Below are 15,972 nucleotides of genomic sequence, written 5' to 3' on the forward strand. Positions count from 1 at the left end.
TCAGTTATGACCATAATGTCAGTTATGTCTTTCTGATTCTTGTCCGTTCCAGAATGAAAACTTTCTGATAAGCACAAGTGTCTCATGAATCATTATTCATACAAGTTACCAGTTAAATGACAAGATGAATCATGTTCCACGTGTTCTAGTCTGATACACGACCATATCAGAGGAAATGATCAAGATCTGCTCACTCCAAACAAACTTTTGAACAACGAGTCTTTGCACGACAAAAGTTTTATCGATAAACTTAAGGGAGTAAAATAAGTATTATGCTAAACATTAACTTGTGTACCTTTTGCAGACCAGTTTTGTTGATATGTTTAATTATAAATAGTTTTATAAAGATCATAGGACTTCAAAAATGTTTATTTTATTTTCTCTCTCTTTATCCAGTTTGACAATTTGCTTCTCTACTTCCTTTTTGATACTGTAACTATAATTCTTAAAAGTAAAAATATACATCTTCATCAAAATGTAGTACATTTAAAACTGGTCGACCCATCATATTACCAGCATCAACTAAACCAATCATATCCTATCCTGTTAATACCGAAGCAAGATAATTATTAGCAAAGACAAGGTTAGGTTTAGAATGTAGTAAGGATTGTATAATAGTTTCCATATGTATGTCCTAGCATAAAACTAGGATATTACAGAACCCTGATGATAATCCCAGTGAAAACTCAAAGAGAAGACAGTTTTGAAATACCTAACAATTGATTAGAGGTCATGTGAACAGTTATGCTGACGTTTATTTAATGCCAGTTGAAGGACAAGAGCTATGCCTGTCTGTTTTTGTCTAACTTGCTTAACACTGCTTAAGAGAGCAAATAAATGATAGTGCCAAAAATGCCTCGCTATTAGGGTAGATGCCCTTGTTTCTGATAACATTTCTGATAATTCTGAAGGATTTGAGAAAATAACCTACTGGTAAGGAGAACGGGGTCATTTTTGTAATGATTAACTAGACAGTAAGGTATATTTAAGGCCTCCTCTACAGGTGGTTAAGGTGCAGTTCATTGAGTGCCAGTAGCCTGAAAAAATAAAAAGCCAAAGAGCACAGCATTAACTATTGTTTCCCATAGCAAATCACTGCTGGTGTTATTTCTAAGTGTGCAGCAGCAATGTTCTAAGTGTGCAACAGCAATGTTCTAAGTGTGCAGCAGCAATGTTCTAAGTGTGCAACAGCAATGTTCTAAGTGTGCAGCAGCAATGTTCTAAGTGTGCAACAGCAATGTTCTAAGTGTGCAGCAGCAATGTTCTAAGTGTGCAACAGCAATGTTCTAAGTGTGCAACAGCAATGTTCTAAGTGTGCAGCAGCAATGTTCTAAGTGTGCAACAGCAATGTTCTAAGGGTGCAGCAACAATGTTCTAAGTGTGCAACAGCAAAGTTCTAAATGTGCAGCATCAATGTTCTAAGTGTGCACCAGCAATGATTCACTTGTTTGGAGAGATGTTTTCCCTTTTTTGAGGTGGTGTGACTGTGGGGTTGAAATATTTAAGTTTGGAGGTGGGGAGTGCTCCCAATATTGAGGGATAGATGGGGGCTTGCCCTCCTCCAAAAAGCTCTTCAAGTTAATTATTTTGCCCATCTATGTTTGGGCATCATTTTTTGACATTTTGATTCCTCATTGTAGTGGAACTTGACATTTCATAGCAGAACCATATTTCCATGCATCTGAATATATGAATTATTTATACAGTTATAATGTGTTGTCCATATAAGGGGCTGGTAAGAACACTGAACACCCCAATTAAATGTTGAGCTACCTATAAGTATCTGAAATAATGCCATCTGCAAAGTTATCAAATATCTTTTTTATTAATATACATATTGGGACTTTAAAAATAATCACCTAGACCTTTTGACACATTTACAGTTCTAGCCAGTATTGAAATGAAAACAATATTGAATGCAAAGAGCGAAGGAAAAGCATGAATTAGATGTCTTTGTTCAATGTATATACTTATAACTGTAGAATTTATTGTTTTCATGAATACTAACACCTCTGAAAGAGGTTAAAGGGTGTTTTGAAAGTAAGAAAAATATAATCTGACTAGGCAAGAAGTCTAGTGATAATTCCTACAACCAGATTTGGTGCAATATTATTCATTTCCCCTCAGTTCTTCTTATATGGAAGTTATAAGACTAAGTAAAAAAGTGGGGTAATTGACAGTCTTTCCATGTAGCAGAATTCTAAGGAGAAGATACAAAAAATAAATGATTTGCTCTTAACTCAACTGCTGGTGTAATATATATATATATATATATATATATATATATATATATATATATATATATATATATATATATATATATATATATATATATATATGTTTTACCAGTTTGTCAATTAAACAATGGGTCCATTTCCTGCCTTACTTTGTGGAATTCCATCTGTGAACACATCCCTTAATGCACCCATCTAGATTCCTGGAAATAAATCCCTGTTAGTGACAGATGTCCACTTAGTGGAGCTCTCGGTAACCTCACACTACTTAATGTTCAATTAAAAGTCCTGAAGACTAAAAAAAAAGAAAATATAACCAAATCAATGACCAGCAATACTTTTAAAATATATCTTTCATAGCTTTAGAGATGTGCTTGCTGAATGTTGATCCAAAATTCTGATTTACAACTGGATAGCGACTTCTGTGGAAGGATCCTTATCAGAGAACAGAAATTAATAAAATATCATTGACATCAGTCAGAAGTTCATCAAAGTTACCAGCATGAAATAGTTCATTTGACCTTTGATCCTGAATAGGACTCTTGCATCCGGACAATCAGAGCAGTTCTCTTCAGCTCATATACAGGAAGAGGGGAAGTGACAGACCTAGGATACGAAACAGATGATAGAGTAAATAAGACATCATCACCCTTAATGAAATAACAGCCAAATAGGTAGTTAAGAACAAAGTTTTTGTTAGCAATGTCCATATTCAGAATTCCAGTGTGAGTGCAACAACCAAATCTGGTAAAAATCTAAATGAAGTATTTTCTGAAATTCCTGTGATATTTTTGAAGAACTCTTGAGTTTTGTCCTATACAGCAATGGCAGGAATTAAAAAAAAAATCATTACATATTTTACAGAATTTCTAGAAGTTGTTTCTATTATGTGTTAGCATTTGGTGTCAGAAACTATTTCACATCTAGATGATGCTGTTCAACTACCTTGGTAAGCTTTCTGAATGTTAACACACCTAAAACTTAATATATTTGCCATCGGATTCTGTTTTTTTTTTCAAAATGTATATTTTAATATAGAATTGCTCCACCAGTTACTTCAAGCTAACAGGAAATAATTTCTTTGAGAGAAATATTCTTCCTTATGAGTCCACTGAATACATCAATACCTGTATGATCTCAAAATGTTAACAAGTCTAACTTTTTTTTGCTAATTATGAAAAAGTTTTACTATTTAAATATATTCTCATTTCAGGGTGATATAGGCTTTACGGGATTAAAAGGAGAAATGGTATGACGACTTTCACTTGTTTGTTATCTTTTTACCATGACTGCTGGCTTGTTTTGCTTATCAAAAAAAGAAAAAAAAACACTATCATGTACCAAAAGGACTGCTGATGTTTTGGTTAAAAATGTGACAATATAATTAAAGTAGAAATATATACATTTTACTACAATATGCATCTTTGATATTGGAGAAAACTGCACATCATTTTCTGTAGGTTAAATAATTCACTGTTTGTGGATGAGGGTGATCTCAGGATGTGATGTAATGGAAATGTTTGTCAGAGTTTTGTAAGGAAGTCTTTGGGTCATAGCTGTACTTATAAAGTCAGAAGAATTATGTGTGGATTTTCCGAGGTTATTTGACAGTAGAGAACTTCATTAAGTTTGTGCACTTGTGTAAGGCATTGTGGGACTTTGCTAATCCATTTTTTTTATTTTTATTTATTATTATTATTATTATTATTATTATTATTATTATTATTATTATTATTATTTGGAGAAGGCTTATGATCTCTTATCCTGAGAAAGTTGGGGGAGGTCTTCGGGAAGTAAGAAGTACATGGACTTGCGCTAAGTATTGACTGGTCACTATACAAATTCACTGTGTTCTGTCTTCATATTCTTTCCATTGACCTAGTCCTTGAGACATCTCAGATGCATAACAAAAAATATCAGTGGCATTAAAAATCTTAGTTAACAGGACCTCAGAGATTCATAAGTAAATAATCCATAGCCTTAAATATCTTAGTTCTCAGGACAGACTGAGAGCCCTCTATCTGTACTCAGTCTCATAAACTGTTCTGTGCAGATCTGTATTTAGCCTTTTGAACCATGAAAGCTTAAACTCTCTGTGATCTTCTGTTCCTTCACAGTGCAAATGCTACTTTAAATGGCTGGTCAAAGGAACTAAACCTTCTTTAACAGATAAATAAAACACATTATCATTAGCACGATAGATTCAAAACTGACATAGCCCTCACCTCTGGAGGACGCTTCCACTATCTCAAGTAGGTTAGCACCTTTTCCTCTTTCATGTTAGAGCGAGATAATTAAATGAGAAGCTTCAAATCCTTCCTCATTCTATTATGTTTTGCCTTCCTTGAAGCTGGATGGATATTTTGAATATTGGCTATTGCCTAGGCTTGTAATGATCTGCAGATTGATTGCCTAGTACTTACCTATGAAACAATGAACCTATAATAAACCAATGATTACAGTACCAGTCAGTTTAATTTTTCCATATTTGAAAACATGTAATTGGCAAGAGAAACAATGACATTTATGGTGGTCATATAAAACATGTTGCTTCTTCCACAGAAAGCCAGAGCAATTAACATCAATTGTTACAGATCTTTCATATATCTTTTAGACTTAAGCTGGGAGATTGAGATTAGTTTATATGAATTTGCTTCATGAGTGCTGCCTTTTTTTGTTTTTTTGTTTTTTTTTTCACGGGGATACTAGCACATTTCCAGGGAGAGTTTCAAAATGTAATGATGCATTTATGATGTGTTGGAAGGGAGTTGATATAAAAGTGTTGAATATTTTGTAAAATTTGGGTGAAAGGCTACCAACATCAACAGTGGTTTGAATGAAATGTATATAATAATGGTGCTTCACATTTTTGGACAATAGATAGAATGAGATAATCCAGTGATTACTGAAACTTGGAGGCAAAACCCGTGCCCTGAAAGTGTAGTCAGTGTATTTATTAGGAACCAGTCTAAGAGAGAATGGCTGAAAACAATGCAGTTGGAGTTCATGGGGCTGATTATTAGTTGAATAAAGGATAATTTTGTGCTTCAAGAGCATTTTTACAATAGTGTTCTCAATATCACTAAAGTCACCCAGTAGAAAGGAGATTCATAGCAGCTGAAACAGAGGTGGAGGGTTGTACAGAACATCGACTTCATGGCAATTAAAACATGTATCACATCTGTACCTGCACTAAAACCAAGAGAGCAGCATTTGCAATTACACATAGACTGTAATTGGTTCCAAAATTGTTCTGAAGTCGCAAACAGCAGTATCCTCTTTGAATAAAAGCACTATACCCAAAGGACTAAACAATGAGTGGGAAGTCCAGAAATTATTAAGAGAAGAAGAAGGCTAATATAAAGTAATAATATCAAAGTTAACTTTTTACATTGCAGCCCTTTGTATCATAGACAGTGATTATTCAGTATATGGCAGTCAATGTGATGCAAAACTACGCATCATAAAAATAAAACAATTTATTGAACTGAGAATCTAGTAGTAACAAATCAGCCTAGTCTTAGCCAAAAAAAATCACAATACCAGTAGCCAAAAAAAATCACAATACCAGTATCTGCAATTGTGCGGCTTTTTCCGGGATACAATAACCCCAAAATACAACTGAGATAAAGGGTGATACAGTCAGTTTATTAACATTTAAAAAATCAAGAAAGTAACCTCTTGATTTACAACATTACCAGACTGAAGACAAACAGTATGCAGGATTTAGGGGTCTATATTATAACATTGAATTTTATAAAGTTCGAATGCTATAATATAGAACCAGATTTGTCAAATGCTGAAAACAGCGAAGGTGCAGGACACCAAATTCTTTCCCAGGGAAAGAATTCGGTGGGCCATTGCTGTGGCTTCGCTGTTTTCAGCGTTCGATATGTTGGAACGTTATGGGTCGGGTTCAGGTAAGTGTGCGATTGTGTGTAGGTTAGGGTTAGGGTTAGGGAGCGGGTCAAGTAATTGTGTGGTTGTGTAGACGTTAGGGTTAGGGTGCGGGTCAGGTAAGTGTGCGATTGTGTGTAGGTTAGGGTTAGGGGCGGGTTAAGTGAGTTAGGGTTAGGGTGCGGATCAGGTAAGTGTGCGGTTGTGTGTAGGTTAGGGTTAGAGGGCGGGTTAGGTGAGTTAGGGTTAGGGTGTGGGTGAGGTGAGTGTGCGATGGTGACAGATCTTAGGGTTAGGTTTGGGTTAAGGTAAGAGCTAGTAGTGTATGTAAAGTTTAGTTTAGGTTTAGGTGTAGGATTTTAAGTGTATGTGTGTGGATTGCTGTTTTTTGTGTGTGTTTGTGTTGTGTGTATGTTTCTCGGAATAGCGATTTTTTTCTCTGGGAAAAAAAATCGCTATTCTGACTGTTCAATGTTTGCGGATTTTGGTGTTTAGGGTTCGATATTATAACATTCGATCTTTGTAGATTTCAATGTTATAATATAGACCCGGATTTAGAAGGGTGTAAGCTAAAATTGATTGCAAGGACCCGATTACTATAAGACAAAAGATAACTGATCTTGTACTGGAGTGTGGAGGCCAAAGGTTTTTCTGATGTACTGTAGGAATTGTGTTACTGATGACAAAGAATTTAAATGTAGAGCAGTGTCACTGCTGAGGAAGAAAAGGCAGGAATGCAGCTAAGCCACAGTAAGTAAGATGCAAGGATGTCAGAGAACTCAAAAAGTTGGAGAGCCAATTCTGGAGTTCACTTGTGGAAAAATCATCACTGCTGCAGCGTACCACAAATGAGACATGCATTATTTATTAGAAAGTCATTATTTTATTTATTATTTTATTTTATTTGACATTTATTAACCAGGTTGTTCCAACTGAGTCAAAATAGTCCATTTTCAGTGGAGACTTGAGGAGAAAAGCTCCAGAACATAGACATAATTATAATAACACAAAATGAACCACAGGAGTATTTATGAATAAAGTGGGAAACATAAAAAAATGTAGAATACTGACATACTCAGACGTATTTGTAAATATAGTAAGAAAACATACATGGTAAAAGGAAAAAATACCCTGTTAAAAATACATAGAAAAATATAAACTTGCTATGAGTGTGTGTTTTTTCCTTCTTCTTCTTCATACAGAGAGGTAGGAAAAAGCTGACTCTAGTATTAGTAAAGACATATGAAGACAAGAAAATAGTAAAGTGAGGTTTAATTTAGTAAAGAGAAAATAGTAGAGTGAGGTTTAATTTAGTAAAGAGAAGATTGTAAAGTGAGGCATAGTATATACATATTTACATGCGTTGTAGTAGCCTGACTTGTGGAGTAGAGAAAATAGTCAGAGAATAGTACAAGTAAATGCAGGAGTCAGAGAGTCCTGTGCAGGGTACTGTTGACAGAAGGGGTGTGGAAGGATTAAGCAGGGTCATGACAGTGACAGGACCTTGTGTCAAGTAGAAAGTATCAGAGAATTACATGAAGACAGTCTTTTTCTAACAACGTCAGATCTAGAGCGGAAAATATGCACACCAACAAGTATTTTATTGCCATAAAAGGGCAGTAGGAGCATGCTGGCCTGATGATATAATTAACAATGGATGTGAGTTAGTTGGAGGGAAGAAACACAGCTGCAATATATAATCCTAGAAAATGGATTGGTTATATAACACTGCAGGTTATCTCTTGTATTACTCTTTAACCGTTAAAAGGTTTAGTTCAGATCAGAATTATAAATTAACTGAACTAGTCAGTTGAGAACTCTACTATGCCATACAAACCATCCAAGTAGAAACTGTTGGAGAACCTAGTGAATAGCCAGTACAATGGACTAACTGTATTCTAAGTAGGCAGTGACAATCAGGGTAGAATAAAGGATGGAGTATGAGGGAGTATTGGAAAACATATATAACAGAAACATAACCTTCATACAAAATGCACATAAAATATACTTGCGGTCATACTGATAATTAGTAGTTATTGATCCCCAAACCATTATTCAAAGAAGGCTCAGTTTACCACACAGAATATGAAATATAGGTAGTTGAAATGACAAAGTTATGTATTCGTGCAAAAGCAAAAATATCTTGCTGCTATACAACACCCAGTACAAATCTTCATCATGTGCATTCTTTGGCTATTCGACTGTCTTACCTTTTTCTACCCTTGCAGCTCACTAGCTCCCTACAGATCACTTTGTTCTTTCCAAAAGTGAGAGCTTGGTCCATTCTTCATCTGACCAAGGCAAGAGTTTGGGGGAAAGATCAGTGGCTCATCCACTGCTACAAGATATAAGAGTCAGGATCCACAACTAGGCTATTGTAGTGCATAGGGCAGCACCTAAGTCCCTTTGCATATCCTCCCCACAAAGCAGCTGTGATGTTGGTTATCACTGCTTCTGAGGGAGACACATAAACAAATGTACTATTTCACCTGACCTTATGCAGTGTGGCATCACCATGGCTCATAGTTCTGTATGTCATATGCCTCAGACTCCTCTAGGTATCAGCAGTCAACAGGACTCCCACATTTCTCCAAAATGAGTGAGCCACCATTGGCTGCTATTTGTCTGATGGCTATCTGACTGACTGGGAAGCACTGCATCTGAATTCCTAGACATCATCCTAAAGAATAGATTTTGTCAGCTGTTTAACTTTCCTAATAAAGGTAGTAACAAATTAGACTTAGTATTAACTAATTTGTTCAGTCTAATTAACAATATCAAGGAGTTAGAAGTCATGATCCTGATCATAGTATAATCGTCTTTGGTATTCCTCCTATAAAAGCAGTTTCTTCTTTAACAATAACAATTGCCACTTTTTATTACTCTTAACTACTTTCCTGCTTACCTGAAATTTCTGTTTTTAACCAGCTGTTTCAATTATAGTTGTTAATCAAAATTTTTTAGGTTAACTAGTCTGTGTCTGTTTTTCTCTTTTATTGCTTTAGTATTACTCATGCTTACCATTGTATCATTTTGTACTTTGGATTGCTATTGTCTTTTGTATTGTAAATGTTTGCTTACTGCCTGTATTTTGGAGCTTTTCTCCCCGGGCCTCTACTGAAAATGGATATATGTCCAGCTAGACTAGCCCGGTCAACAAATGTAAAATAAATAAAATAAAAATAAAATTGTCTTTGGTATTCCTCCTATAAAAGCAGTTTCTTCTTTAACAATAACAATTGCCTTTGATATTCCTATTATAAAAGCAGTTTCATCTTTGACAATAATATACAATCATAGTGAGATAGATTTTTGAGAACGTAATTGAAAATGTAATGCTGGCTCACTTGTAACAGTGAATGTTCACGACAGGATAGAATTCAGATGTGCAACATGTTAAAAACATCTGTTTAATGCAGTTAAATAATTGAACCTAATTGAACCAGACCTAAAAGAGGATTATAAACCAAATAAAGGTTAGTGCCCTGGTAGAAAATGAAACTTGACTGATTATGGGAAAGAAAGAGCACACCCACACCTTTCAAGTGCTGAAGAAATATCCTGCTAGTATAAATAATATACCACAAAACTATGAATTAAGACAAAACCAAGTAAAAAACTTGAATGAAACAGTTAAACTACCTTCCTTGACAGATCTGGACATCAGAATAAATTTGATTAGAGAGAATAATGTTTCAGACAAAGCATTTATATTTCCAACTTAAGGACAAGAAAACCAAAATAGTAAACAATTGCAGTCTTGTTTGATACTGTAAATAAGGTCTTTGAAAGCTGTAAAGTAGAACTGTTAGAAACAGACAAAATGTATGTGGAACTGTTCCAACATTTGCCAACATGAACATGTACATGGCAGATCCACCCTAACCAGTCTTACAGACTTTGTAAACCCAAATAGGAAGGCGGGCCTTATTCAAAGCCCAGATATACAAGCTCTGCATCAGATATTGTCATTGAGAAGGTAAGAAATTCTTTTAATTGACCAGCTTGGACAGCAGTATAGTATAGTATAGTACTTAAAAACTGGAAAAGTACCAGAAGGCTGGAAAAGATAGTTTATATTTCCAACTTAAGGACAGGAAAACCAAAATAGCAAACAATTGCAGACTTGTTTGATACTGTAAATAAGGTCTTCGAAAGCTGTAAAGTAGAACTGTTAGAAACAACAAAATGTATATGGAACTGTTCCAACATTTGCCAACATGAATATGTACATGGCAGATCCACCCTAACCAGTCTTATAGACTTTGTAGACCAGCTGGTAAAGCTCTAGATAGTTTTATCTCAGTGACTGTGGTTTATTTTCAAATTAACTAAGGCTTTCAGCAAGTTACCTGCCATAGGCTAGAGATCTTGACAAGTTCAGGAATGGTGTCAGTACCCATGTGGTTAGCTGAATAAGCAACTGATTGAAAGGAAGGCAGCATAGGTACAGGGGAAAGGTGATTTATCAGAGTGGTTATGTATACAGAGAAGCCTTCCACAGGGTTCTATCCTAGGAACTGCTCTGTCAAGCTTATGCTTTCGACACTTCCAGTGACAAATAAGTATTGGATTTCTGTGTATGCTAATGACAGCAAAATCTACTCCACAACATATGATGTTATAGCAGGAATAAACAAGTGCTTTGTTAGATTAGTCTTAGGAACCTTACTCATCCTAGCGTTTACTGTTAACAACTATAAAGTAATGATAAATAACCAAAAGACAGAGCCAGAAGTAATATAGAACAGTGAGTTCATAGCCTGTGTAACAGAAATGTGAATCTTAGATTAATAGTTCACAATAGCTTTTCATTTAAAGAAAAAAGCATCATTATGGCAATCAAACCTAAATCTATGAATATGAGTAGACTATTTTAAAAATAATAAGCATTACAGATGCCACAACCCTGTGTAGTTTGTTAAAATCCTTACGATTTGTACTAGAATATAAGTCCCTGCTCTGTTCAAATAAAATGAGTAAATAAACCTACTAAGTATGTTACCAAATAATTGTAGTAAATGAATAACAGCAAATGCTTACATTCAGTTCTCAAACAGTGCTGGCAAAGCTATAGTAAGGGAACTTGGCACCTCACATATCATACCCATTTGGTGTCTCTCTCCTCCCCATATATAAGTGGTCATCACTGTGACAACTTTTAAATTAGAAATTCACTGTAACTGAACATGCTTATACCTAAGACACCTACAGCAGCAATTACAACTGAACTATATTTGGTTGCAAAATTGTTCAAAGGATGATTGGCCAGGTGCAACCTGTTTCAATAAAAGTACTACATGCAGAGGACTAAACATCAAATGGGATGCCCTAAAGTAAACACCAGAAGAGGAAGTTATCTTGCTAGCTTGCAGCCCTCCACAATATAGATAACAGTCATTTAGCATATGGCAGTCATTGTGCAGACCACCTTTATAACACACACACACACACTACAAAAAAAGGAGGTCTGGAAATTAATACAAGAAAGAGAAGGCTAATCTAAAGACAGCAAATCAAGAGATGGATAACATTAATGGAATTAAAGTGCATACCATTTTTGTGTTTTCCACAGTGAAGAATTATATCTTTATATTATAACTTTAGGATATATAAGATATTACTGCATGCTTGTGCATGCTTCCATGTTGCATTATCTGCAGAGTTGCCTTGAGCAGTAGAATTTAGGCTTAATGAATGTCAAAAGATCTATATTGATTTGTATGAGATATTTAAAAGTTACTGCTTTTTAGAAAATTGGTAAGTATGCTTCATATGTAACACTGAATGTTTGTTCTCTTATAGGGAAGCCCTCTCTCTATTTTAGGACCTCAAGGATACAAAGGGAGGAAAGGAGAACCAGTAAGTAGAATTTTTGGATATATGAGCATGAACAGAGCATGGACATATATTCTTTGAGTAAAAATGATGATGCATTGAAAATGTATTACTGCTGGCATTGTTACCCTGACCATGTGCTTAGAATCCTTTGCAACATCAAGTGTCATTACTAAACATCTGTTTGCTAATATTTCTTCTACTTTTACTTTTATGTCAAAGCTGAGGATAAATGCAATGATTCTATAAGTGGCATTGTTCTGTGATGTGCTGTGATGTAATCTTAGGTTCTGCACAATTTCTACAATTTTTAACAAATTTATTGGATCATAGGTTCATAGGTGTGTACTAGGCTAACGGCCCTGGAGCCTATATAAGTCTAGCCCAAGAAGATTCCATGGCATCATGTCGCCCAAAGTTAGTTCCCAGTGCCCCTGTCAAGTAAGGCCACTGAAGTGATCCCCAGAATGAACCTCCTATTGCCCATCCACTCGTCAAGATTTCTCTTAAAGAGGGCCAGTGAAGTGCTCTGCTTGACGTGAATGGGAAGTTTGTTCCAGAGTATGGGATGTTTGTGGGTTAGGAACCTGTCCCTCCAGCATGTTCTGTTTATTGTGGTAATGAGGTATAAGTCCCTGGAGCATGTGGCATGGAGGGATTGGGATTTCTTTAGGTGTAGCATATCTAGCAGCTCTAGGTCAGGCATAGCTTTGTAGGTCAAGTAGAGATCTCCTATAAGTAGGCGATAAGAGACAGAGTATAGCTGGAGTTTTTTTTAGTCTGTCCATATAGGGCATGCGTCTAAGGCCTAAGATCCTCTTGGTGAGGTATTTTTATGGCTTTTCCAGTTGTTGTAGGTGTCTAGTGAGGTACATACCAAATGAGGCATTGTATTCTATAATAAGTCTTTTTTCCTGGATGAGAAACCTTTTGTAATGAGATGTGCCACATAGAAGGACTTTCTGACTACAGTGGCAATGTGGTTATCAAAGAAAAGGTTGCTATCAACCTGTGTACCCAGGTCTCTTATCACACATTCGGTGTTTAGTGGACTACCACCTATGTGGTAGTTCATGGGCACCAAATTTTTCTCAAAGGGAATGACAATACACTTTTTGGCATTGAGCTTAAGGCCATGGTTCTGGCAGCAGTCATTGGTGTCAGTGAGGCCTTTCTCTAGAATGTCTACATCAGTTGGAGAATCAATAATGGCTTCCAGTTTACAATCATCTGCGAACTTTGTCAGCCAGAGTCCCTTTGTGTTGGCTTGAACTTCAGAGAAGTAGATGCCAAACAGGAGAGGACCTAAGACCGATCCCTATGGGATACCACTTGTAACTGGTCGGTAGTCAGATTTGAAGTCTGCTACTTTTACAGTGTGGGTTCCATCAGTGAGCCAGTTGGCAACTCATTTTATGACACAGGGGTTTATTCCTAGTTTAGTGAGTCTATTTATGATTCCTGAGTGAGGGATAGTGTTGAAGGCCTTGGCAAGATCTAGGTAGGCTGTGTGAACTACCTTGCCCTCATCCACAGCTCTGGTGACAGACTCGAAGAAGTCTATCATGTTGAGCAAGCATGATCTACCTTTCACAAACGCAAAGTATGTGGGGTCCGGAGTTTGGAGATTCCCTATGTCCTTATTTATAAGGTCCATGATGATGTGCTGCATAGCCTTACATATCAGACTTGTCAGGCTAATGGGGTGGTAGTTCCCAGGGTCTGTAGTCACTCCCCCTTTGTGGAGTTGGATGACCATAGCAGTGCACCATTCAGTAGGAACAAAGCCTGAAATGAGGCTGTGATTGAACAGGGTGCTCTGATGTGATGCCAGTTCACTTTGTAATTCATGTAGAACACAGCCAGGGACATTATCAGGTCCCATGGAAGCTGTATTCTTGGCTTTGGACAGTACATTTTTTACCTGTGAAGCTGTGATAATAGGGACTTGGCATTCCTCAGGTATTTTTATAGGCTCTTTAGGGGGTGAAAGGGGGGTAACATTTGCACTGTACCTGTTGGCCAATATGTTGGCAATATCAGTTGGTTCTGTATATGTATTGCCATTGTGCTGAAACTCAGAGCAGATCTGAGAATTGCCATGTAGATTCTTGACATAACTATAGAATGCCTTGTGGTTGTCTTTAGAATCTGCAGCAATTTTGCTTTCATAGCTAGCTTTAGAAGATTTGATGATGGATCTCAGTTTTTTGCTGAGACTGACAAGGGAGTTTTTTCCAGTCTTGGGGCTTTACCCTTTTCTGCAACAGTTTTTTTTTCTTCTGTCGTAGAGTTTGTTTATGGTGGGGGACCACAAGATCGGCTTCCTTTTTTTGGAGGAGAGTGTCTTGGTTCTGTTTGGTATGGCCCATTCCATACACTTATGTATGTGCTATGTGCTTATACAGTGCATTGGTGTATGATTCAGTCATGCACCCATTTTCCATTTGCATGGGTGTCGTGAAGTTATCGCTTCTTTTTTAGTTTTCCTATGCATGCCAATGACATTTCATTGTTTTTCAAACCTTCTTCTCCCAGATGGTATGATGTTAGATTATTGCAGTTGGTATTATGTCAGCTAACTTTTGGGAAAAGCTACCTTAAACATTGAATAGGTGCACCACAACCACTAGACACTGTCATTATTATTTTGCTACTCCTGACAGCTCTTTCCTAGGGCCAAGGCATCTGACTATAGTTGTTCTGCCTTCCTTTATGACATGAATTATGTTCCATAACATTTACCCCAAGTGAGGTTATTTATACCAACATATGCACATTCATACACCTGTGCAAATGCCTATTGATTTTTTTAAGTGTTAGTGGTGCAGAAGATAGTACACTTGCTTTAGTTGCTGGATGACCAGAAGCCTGTAGGTTCTATTCACAATCCAGGTGACTGGAGTTCTGGCAGTGCAGCATTAGATGAGTGCGGCAATACCATGTGTATCATCCTTCAGGCGAGATGTTAAACTGAGGTGCCATCTACTGGTGGATGTAAAAGAGCCTATAAAAACTACTGAAAAGAGTTGGTGTCCTTTATTTTATACTGTTCATGCTTCTTACACTATTTATATAAAAAATATTTTTTTACATGGTTTACAATCCTTTTTTTGCAAAATTACATCAGAGAAACATTATGTTACAATCAATCTCATACAAGTATTTCTCCTCACTCCTTTTACCACTCCCAAAATCTTATTTTACTTAATATTTTTGCTAAATTACATTTCATATTAAATCGTAGTTATTTCAGTCTAGCCCCCTCATACATTCTAAATTACTCCAAACAAAATGTTATCCCAATTATCAATTGATTTTTTTTATCTGCAACACCATAATATCCATACAAAATCATTCCCATATTTAAGTCATCTACTTTTTTATATTTCTAGATAAAATTTCATTTTTTTTCTATAACTTCTTTACTCTTTCACACTCTAGAAAAGCATCCTCCGTTGTTCTGTTATCTCTGTTTCATTACAAAATAGCATATCTCTATAAAACACCTAAACTGCCTTGATTTTTCCCATCAGCTTCTTCTCTCTCAGCTCCAGATCATCCATTCTATCCTATACCAGCCTTCCTACTGCCCAGCACTATCCCCTCTCATCTCCCATTATTGTCCCTCCAGACCTCTCCAAAGCTCTAACCAAGATCTACTACAAATCTTCAACCCCAAGTCTAAATTTGGACGCAGCATGTACAGCTATCACCCCACAATTGCATAGAATATGCTCCCACTAGACATCAGGACCCTTACACATCCTAAACAATTTAAGACAGTCACCAAAGAGCACGTTAAAAGTCGCTGGTCCTGCCACTGCACTCTCCCTCCTTAAACATCCACTGCTTCTCATACCTTAATCTACTTTCTGCCCTTAACTCACTCTTCTCACTAGCTCTCTCTAATCTTCCTTGACTGCTCTTTCTACATTCTTCTAAAATCTATTAAGCAAATTGCCTCAGAGAAACATTCTATTGTAATTGTCTTGCCTTCATG

At 36.4% G+C, this 15,972-nt stretch overlaps 1 protein-coding gene across 1 annotated transcript in view; it reads left to right on the forward strand.

The window, feature by feature from the left end:
• Nucleotides 1-15,972, forward strand: part of LOC122815075 — a 3,014,144-nt gene that overhangs the window by 1,898,976 nt on the left and 1,099,196 nt on the right. Inside the window, exons 91-92 of the mRNA XM_044087319.1 lie at nucleotides 3,448-3,483; nucleotides 11,937-11,993. Of these exons, the coding sequence (XP_043943254.1) occupies nucleotides 3,448-3,483; nucleotides 11,937-11,993 (93 nt within the window). The remainder of the gene's footprint in view (nucleotides 1-3,447; nucleotides 3,484-11,936; nucleotides 11,994-15,972) is intronic.

The sequence above is a fragment of the Protopterus annectens genome, chromosome 11.part0 (genome assembly GCF_019279795.1).
Source record: "Protopterus annectens isolate FY-2018-M chromosome 11.part0, PAN1.0, whole genome shotgun sequence".
NCBI lineage: Eukaryota > Metazoa > Chordata > Ceratodontiformes > Protopteridae > Protopterus > Protopterus annectens.